The sequence below is a fragment of the Balaenoptera borealis genome (genome assembly GCF_965194805.1).
Source record: "Balaenoptera borealis genome assembly, chromosome: 10".
In the NCBI taxonomy this organism is placed as follows: domain Eukaryota; kingdom Metazoa; phylum Chordata; class Mammalia; order Artiodactyla; family Balaenopteridae; genus Balaenoptera; species Balaenoptera borealis.
Genome location: NC_138874.1, coordinates 79,260,171 through 79,269,219, shown reverse-complemented (window position 1 = coordinate 79,269,219; position 9,049 = coordinate 79,260,171). Strand labels below are relative to the sequence as shown.

At 45.1% G+C, this 9,049-nt stretch overlaps 1 protein-coding gene across 1 annotated transcript in view; it reads left to right on the top strand.

The window, feature by feature from the left end:
• The first annotated feature begins 3,074 nt into the window (after positions 1 to 3,074).
• Positions 3,075 to 9,049, top strand: part of PRKG1 (protein kinase cGMP-dependent 1) — a 1,237,939-nt gene continuing 1,231,964 nt past the window's right edge. Inside the window, exon 1 of the mRNA XM_082339465.1 lies at positions 3,075 to 6,518. Within this exon, the coding sequence (XP_082195591.1) occupies positions 6,253 to 6,518 (266 nt within the window). The 5' untranslated portion in view covers positions 3,075 to 6,252. The remainder of the gene's footprint in view (positions 6,519 to 9,049) is intronic.

The window sequence follows — 9,049 nt, the reverse complement described above, 5'->3', positions numbered from 1 at the left end:
CACAACATTATAAATCAACTTCTCCTCAGTAAAAAAATCAAACCAAAACATCAAGTCAAATCAAATAAAAAGATAGACTCAAAGGACTTGTATTCTTTCCCAACCCCTCTTCTCAAATATTTGATTAGAACCGGCACCTGAAAGGCAATATGATATGGGGGCACTTAATTTCCATGAACGGCTATGGAAATATCCAATTAATAAGAATCCAAGATATTTAATTGTATTCCCAGAGCTGAACATATTATAAAAACACATACTGCTGTACAAGAGTTATTACTATTTTACAGATTAGAAACCTATAAGGCTCAGCAGATGAAATAATCTGCCCAAGGTCACAGAGCAAGTTCACTACCCAAGGTAAACTATGGTAGCGTTTCTACTCCGTAAAAATTTGAACTAGTGAGTGGTTCCAATCCCTTCTAGAACCTGTGGTTGGAAGGATGTACAGTTCAGTCATAATAAGACGCAACTTTTAAACATAAATATCTTTTATGGAAGAGAGTTTGTCACACTCAGAAGGCTACCTGTGTTGTCATCAGTGTGCTTTAAGCAATTTATAATTTATAACAACTTTCGATGTCCCCAAGTACCCATTTGAAATGTACTAAAGTAGCTTCACTAAAAATGACTCTTTTGTAAAGTCAGGCTTTCTGAGAGTGGTAAAACATTTCTGGCATTTTTAATGGTCATTTAAAAATGGTAGCTGAGTAATTCATTAGTTTTATCTTGTTGTCTAACCAATTACCGCAAACTTAGAGACTTAAAGCTACACTTGCTTTTTATCTCACAGCTGTGGAGGTGAGAAGTCTGGGCAGAGCATGACTGGGTCCTCTGATCAAGGTGAGATCAAGATGTCAGCCATGCTGTACTCTCATCTGGCGCACAGGGTCCTCTTCCTCACTCTCGTGGTTGTGATAGGGGTCAGTTCCCTTCTGTTGTAGGACTGAGATCCCCTTGCTGGCCATCTGTCAGCGGTTATTCTCATCACCTAGGTTCCACCTGCATTCCTTGTCACGCGGCCCCTTCTGTCTTCAAAGGCAGCAGTGGAGAATCTCCCCTGAGTCAAGTCCCTCTCATACTTAGAATCCTGTCTCCAGGAAACGCCCAGTCCCTTTTAAAGGCTCACCTGATTAGGTCAGACCCACCCAGTAGATCTTATCTTAATGCCAACTTTAAGATACTTCAGTTACTTTTGCAAAATGCCTCCAGAGCAGCACCTCGATTAGTGTTTGAATAACTGGAAGAAGGTGCATATCACCAAGCGGTGAGAAGCTTGGGGGCTGTCTTTGAACTCTGCCTACACAAGTAAGGAGTAGGCTGAATGTAGTATAAATATTACCACCACCATCACCACCACACCAGTCTGTTCAGTCCCCTGATGGGCTACCTTCTCCACCAAGAATCAAAGCAGAGGATCCATTACCATTTTATTTATATTATTTATGTAAGGTCACATTTAAATGATAACATCTTGTTTTCATCTCACTGCATCTGAGCCTTAAAGATGCAGATGTGAGAACTGAATATCCATAAGTCCGATTTATAGTTGGGAAAACTAAGTCTCGGGGATGAAATTATTTGCCTGAAGTCCCATAGCACGTGTACCTCCATGTTTCAGGTTCAAGGTTCTTAATATATGGCAGAACTTGATTTCTACAATATTTAAGTACCATCATCTCTTAGTTTTATTTTCAGAATTCCTAGGAAAAAAATTTTTTTCAAACCTTTAGACAGCTATCACAGAAAATTGTAAAAGGCAACGGTTTTCCTATTGCACGCAGCATGAAAAAGAACTCCACTTACACCAATAGGACCACGTGGTGAAAAACATTTATGCATGCTTTTCTGTAGGAACATATTTTACAAGAAAACATAACCTATGCTACATTAAGTAAATTCAATACATTGAAACCAGTTTTGAAGTTTAACTGAGGCAACACTTCATTTGCTATTTTCATGTTCTGTGTGGTGGTTAGCATAGATGTGGGTGTATTTCAAGGCTTCAAGCTTTTATCTCGCCTAAGGTGTGACCACACTTTATGGTCACCAGAATATGATTTAGGTGACAACGTTGAAGCCACATCAAGTATGATGTAGAATTAACTGAAAATGCTCCAAGTTTCTGTTAATCACAAAGTCACTGTAATCTTTATAGGACCAACCAGACTCCATCATAAATCTTTCTTTTCAGTTTTAAACTCAGCTGAAGTACACAAATGGATGTTGTCTATAAAAACAGACTGATAATTTCAAAATGTAAGTCATAGGGAGAGCAGAATTCCATAGAATCTTTAAAGATAGAAAGGTGAAATGGACCCAAGGTGCCTCCCGCTCCCCATTTTACAAATGAGGGAAGTGAATCCCAGATAAGTTTAGGGATTTGCCTGAGAGCACACAGCTTGGGAAGTGACAGAGCTGAGAAATAAATATAGAGTTTTTGGATCCAGTCCAATACTCTTAGTTTACTAATTGCCTCCCTTGATGGAAAATGTATTGCGTGCAATTTCCCACAAATACTGTCAACTTTGTAGCCAAGAGCGGTGTTTGGATGTAAGGTATTGAAAATGGTTTAAATTCCCCTCATCTCACCCATTCCCAAAAACTTAGACCCTTGTCTATATTTTCATTTCCCCAAAACTTTCTCTGCACTCCTAATGCCATCCGTGGGACCTCACTCAAACCATCTGCACATGACTATTTTCTTCACTCTGGATCCTTGTAACATGCAACAAGGTCAGTGTTGTTCCAAGGGTGGGGCAATGGGAGTGGTCCACCCGCTCAACAATAAATGCAGCAATTGCTTGAACTTAGACCAATAATATTCTTTGCGGGGGGGAGGAGTATTTTATCACTGACATTGGTGAGAACTCCTGGCATATAGTGATAATAAAAAGCAGACTGATTATTAGTCCGTTTTATTATTATTATTGACTTTTTTTTTATGTATAGATACTGTCTTCCCATTGCCCCATGTGACACTGACCTGGATTAAAGGACAGGAATTCCCTATGAGCTACTCACATCCATACGGCTTCAAGTTCTTTAGAAAGTGTTCCTTATTAGCGGGGTGGAGGTGGAGAGGCAAAGCGTCATCATAACATGTGAAGGTACATGTACTTTTGAAACTGTATATGAAATGTATAATAGATCCCAAAGTATCATAAGGAAAACAACTTTGGTAAAGAGATTGGTTGCTGAGAAGCCAGAGTCTTAGATACTTATCTGAGCTTATATGGGATTTTAAATTTAGTGTGTTCTCATCAACAAAGAACTTCTAGTTTTGCTTGTCACTGGGCTCATAGAGAAGTGGACATTTTAATGTATTTCAGGTAGAAGCAGTATGCATGGGGATTAAGACAGCCTGGGTCAAATCTGGACACTGTGGCCATGGGCATATTAATCTGGCTAAGTTTCTCCATCTATAAAATGAGAATAAATAATAGTACCTGCCTTACAGAGTCATCTTGGGGATTAAACCCAGCTAGTCACATAAAGGGTTTAGCCCTGTGCTGGTGCATATTAAACACTCAAGGGATATGTACCATCACTGTCATTATCTAGTAGCTAAAGGATTTTTAAATTTGTCATTTTTACAAATGTTTTATTCTGACACAAAATTCTGTATATTTTCTTTATTTCGTTCAAACATGGAACATGAAAACTCTCGCACAGGTATTTAAGGACCTAACCTCACTTCCCTGTGATTAAGATATTTATTTAGCAAATATCTCCAAGGGCACTAGATGGCGACCTTCTCCTTTAAGAAAAAAAAAAAATCTAAGGTTTCATTAACACTTTTAGCTTTGACAGTTGAAACTTTCTGCTACAGATTTAAAAGCAAAGAACAAAGGGTAAAGTCACATCTTTGAACACTAGAGTGTCAGAATCGTAGAATTTCTAGATTTTCAGGCTTCAAGCTAGGAGCAGCATGGCCTGGGGAATCCTGGCTTCAAACTTTTGCCCTTGGGTGATCTTGGACCTCACCTTTCAAGATCTCATTTTCCTCCTTTATAATATGAAGTGGTTGGGTTAGATCATCTTCAAAGTTGCTTACAGATTTAAAATGCTATGATTTTTAATAAATCAACATATACTCTTCTACCAGTCTGTATTTTCTCAAGCATTCCTTGTGCTCTAAGTATTTCCTAAGCCAGTGGACACGATTTAAGGTCACCAGGTGTCAACATTACCTAAGTTAAAACTGATTTATTTAAAAAAAATAAGATTAATTTTGGAAGATAGGGATGAATTTCGGGTTTTGAGATGTGTGTAAAATATTGGTCTAAACGTTTCTTTTTTTAATAAGCAAGAGAAACATCTGAATATCTGCATTTAAGATTAGTATAAGGCTTGAAAATAACCTGTCCATTTAAGAATCATTTAAAAACTATTTCTGTATCTCCCATAAATAAAACTGAACCTATGCCTAGATATTTGAAGGTGATAAAATTTTTTTCTAATGTATTTTTAAATGCCAATTATTTTGAGTTTCTAAAAGGATTATAGCCGATTGTTTATAGATAGGAGCAATAGAATAGTAACTATCAACAAGACAGAGAACTCCTTCTCAAATATGAGTAGATGAAGCCAGTCTTGAGCATCTGGTGTGATTAAAAATTCAGAAGAGGCTTAAAATGTTTTTAATTTAAAATAATCAGATGAGTAGAACTAACAGTAAATAATAAAGAAATCTTCAGAATAAAATATATTTTAGGGTTTATTTATAAATGAAAGTATACGCCTGCTTTTTCCTTTACTGAGGTGTTTCAGACAAGGTAGAAAGATTTTTTTTAATAAGTAGCCAGTGGATTGTACATTTATCTTTCTTTTTAAGGAAAATTACTCTTTCTACTAAAACCCTTTGGTATCTTAGTTTGCATCCTTTTTTTTTTTTTTCTTTAAAAAAGCCATGTTAATTTGTGGATCATTACCTGAGGAAATGCTCCTCCCACCTACCCAGACAAACTCTTAAACAGTGATTTATGTTATGAAAAATGCTCCCTGTGACATATACATATACAAAAAATAAAGTGTAGGAAATAGCAAATACTCCGGGTTCAAATGAGTATAAAAATCCCTTTAGCAGAGAGTGTGGTGATGGAGGCACAGGTGAGGGAGAAATACAGATAACAGAAGCTATTTTTCCCTAAGACAGGAGCTGGGAGGGTGAGCCAGCAGTTTAGCACTGGTAGCCCCCAATTCGCAACCATATAAGATGGTATGGTGATATAATTTGGATGCTCAATATACAAATATTAACTGTAGCAGATGAAATAGAATCCAAACTCTAAGAAGTGTACGATGGATGCATGGACCTTTTTTTCTTTTCGGTAAACATTGGCTCATTACCCTATGAGTAATTTATCCAACTTACCCACCAACCATTTTAGTTTACTATTTCCACTAAAATTTTATGCTGAGAACACCTGGAACTGCGAGTGCTCTGTCATTCTTATTACTTGGGGTCACAACCACAGAACTTCCCAGTTAGAAACACACACACACACCCCCTTATCATCCAGAGCAGAAGTAAAAGGTGAAAACAAAGATGAATTCACGCAGGTTATTGTCTAAAGGCAGTTTAATATTTATGAAATGTCTCACACACACACACACACACACACACAAACGCACGCACACACACCACAAAGTCTTTAGGCTCCAGTTACAAGCGCTGCGTCATCTGCCAGATCACATGGTAATTGTTGCTATTTCAAGGATCAAGTGGCATAAAGCTCTCCCCTCCACCTCCACCCCACCCCTTTCCTTTGGTACCATACAGCGTGCAAGAGTGATTATTATGTGATGAGGTGAGACCAGGCTCACTGGTCTAACCCTCCGAGCTAGAAAGCAGGCTCTCGGTGGGGTGGCGCGCGCGCCGTGTTCTCACGAAGTGATTGGGAAAGGGGGACGGGGGAGGGGGTCTCAGGGGAGGAAGGGCAGCTCTAATTGGTTTCTCAATGAAAGATAATCACCTATTCCCCGGAGAGACTGGCGATTAGCACTCTGCCTCTCCTCTCCTTCGCTTTTAGACTTCTCATCCTGCCCTCGGTGCTTTTAGTCCCTTCAGCAGAGGCGGATCGAAGAAAGCGGCTCCTCGCGCCGCACTAGGAGCGGCACCGCTGCGCTCGAGTACTTAGCGCCCGTTCGCTCGCTCACTCCGCGCTCGCCTCGCCCGGCTGTCGTCCCAGCCGCCGCCGCCGCCGCCGCCGCCCGAGACAAAGTTTCGCGGAGGGGCTCAGGGAAAACATGAGCGAGCTAGAGGAAGACTTTGCCAAGATTCTCATGCTCAAGGAAGAGAGGATCAAAGAGCTGGAGAAGCGGCTGTCAGAGAAGGAGGAGGAAATCCAGGAGCTGAAGAGGAAGCTCCATAAGTGCCAGTCGGTGCTGCCCGTGCCCTCGACCCACATCGGCCCCCGGACCACCCGGGCACAGGGCATCTCGGCCGAGCCGCAGACGTACAGGTCCTTCCACGACCTCCGACAGGCATTCCGGAAGTTCACCAAATCCGAAAGGTAGGCGCCGGGGCTCGGCGCGGAGGGCCGGAGCGGGGCCACCCCTCGCGGCGGGCGGGCCGGGTGGCCGTCCTGGGGGGGATGGCGCTGGGGGCTCCGGGCCGCGGCGGCTCGGGGGCTGCTCGACGCAGGGCGCCCCTATAGTTCTCCGCAGCGGGCCGAGTGGGGGCTGGCCCTCGCGGGCCGGGAATGGGAAGTGTTTATTTTTATTTCTGCCCATCACGTGCTGTGCTCGTCTCCGCCGGGCTGGGAAAGGCGAGCTCCTCGGGGAGACGCGCCCCTGCGGCGGGGTGAGGTGGGGTGGGAAGAAGGAGCGTGGAAAGTTTTGTCGCGCCCGCTAACTTGGCCGCTCCGCACGCGGCTGCAGTCGCGCGGTCTTTCCTTCGCGCACCCCTTGGGGGAGGGCGCCCGCGGGGGACAGAACCCGGCCCATCCCGGGGCCCGGAAAGTTTCCCGGAGGTGACCCCCCAAACCCAGGCCACAGGGCATGCTCAGTGCGCCGCTGGAGCCTCTTGGGAGCGGCGACGGGAGGCTGGACAGGGTTGGGTTCAATTTAGGGACTGAATTTGCCCGGAGCCCAAGCCCCGCTGGGAAGGCGCGGGGGGGGGGGCGGGGGGAGGCGGGACTGGGGTGCGTCTCCGCGGCAGGAATCAGCCTCTGAGGGTCACTTTCCAGGCAGCAAGCGATGTCAGCAGGAGACTAAAGAAACCCCACTTTCTGGATGTTCTTTTGCTCAGTTTGTGTCCCTTCCAGAAGCGCCACATCTTGGGCTGCCCAGGGCTTGGAGGCGGTTCGGTGACCTTGCACCTGAAGCAGGTTTGGGGCTACTGGTCAGCCCTGTCCCAGGGTGGATAATGCCCCCTCCTTGTTTGTCTTCCTTCTGAGTCTCTCCCTGGAAAAGCTGGGATGAAGAGGGAGGGGAGCTATTTCTCTGGACGCCTCCAGGCTCCTTCCTTTCCTTCTCCCGGCACGTTGAGAGCCAAGTCCTGACAGTTCAAAGTTGTGTCGCTCTTTCGTGGTGTGCAGAGGAGGCCGGGCGATTTTGGCCACAAGTAGGAAGCTTTTGCTCTCCACTGGCCGCCTTCACCGGAGAAGGCTGATCGATTGGCTGCAGCATTAAAGCGCCTCTGGACATTAGGGAGAGGAAGTGCAGACTCCAAAGCCCATTACTGGCTTTTAGTCTCTGGAAGTGCACGGCCGAAAGTGCATTTCTCAGGATATTGAATATTCCATTAGGCGTGCCTTCATGCCCACCTACCTCTTACCCCTTCCCTGTTGTTAGATCACTTGGCGTCTGAGTTTGGGGCCCTCAGGGGACCCGTACATTAGTCCTTCCCCCTAAGCTCTCTGACTTTGAGGCCAGTACTTCTAAAGAGCATGTCCTCTTGTATGTCTCCATCCAGGCCAGTTGCAGGGCTCTGGATGTCCCCCACTCCTCCGCTGCACCCCTTCCTTGTCTGTTTCAGTTGTGTACTGATTACAGTGTTTGTGTGTGGGAGTCGGGGAGAGGGGAGCAAAGGAGTCTGGGTAGGGGTTGAGAGCTGTTGGAAAAGGGCCAGGAGCTGGGAGTGGGTTGGGGGAGAACAACAGGAATCAGGAAGAAAGGATTCACCTTGGGAACTGCAGGCCCACTCTGAACCAACGTCTCGAGGGACAGCTTTCAGATTTCCTGAGCGACGCTCCACTTATAAAATGACACCGTGCACATAGCACCTTTTGGCCCAGGCTGCCTTGGAAGTCCCTATCAAATGGAACAATGGCATTCTTACTTCTCTCAGGCCAAGACTGCAATCAGAGCTAACATTTGGCCTTGCCCTTGGTTGGGAAGCTGCTGTGTCTTGCCTCAGCTGAGCTGCGCATTCCTCGGCCGCTGCCCTGCCCCGCTCTCAGCAGCTGGAATCAATCTGCCCATCTCCTGAAGAAGCCACTTCATCAGCGGTCACCCGGCAGCTGTTCGCCTCCTAGGGCTGACCGGCTGGGGCTTTATCGCATTTTTGAAATTTCAGATCTCTGTGTCTGGACTGTTCCCCTCAAAGAGTAACCAGCACCACCTCGTAGCAAAGAGGAGATTTCACCGGGGTCTACAGAGGACAGGAGAGGAAAGTGTCTCTCCCAGAGTCCACTCTCATTCAGGAGCTAGCTCTCAAAGAGGCACTTTTATTTTCCTTGATAAGAAATCTCTCAAGGAATGAGAAGCGTTTTTGTGTGTACTGAGAGGAAATGGCTGATCTTTCATACGTACACATCATCTTCCTTTTTTTTATTCCCCCCCCCCGCCCCCCCCCCCCCCGCACACACACTCCCGACGTTTTTGGGTTAGGGGTAGGAACATTCATCAAAAGAGTAGATCATGCGCAGTAGAGGTCGGTCGGGCGCGTATTTGTGTCTGCAACAGCTAGCTGAAGTGCTTTTCTACTTCCTCTGTGCGCTGATTTACGCTGGGACTGAGTGTAAACTTTTTCCCACTCAGCACTTAGCTTTATACTTTCAAATGGAAGCGTGCAGTGTATTTTCAGCAAGCTGACTCATTA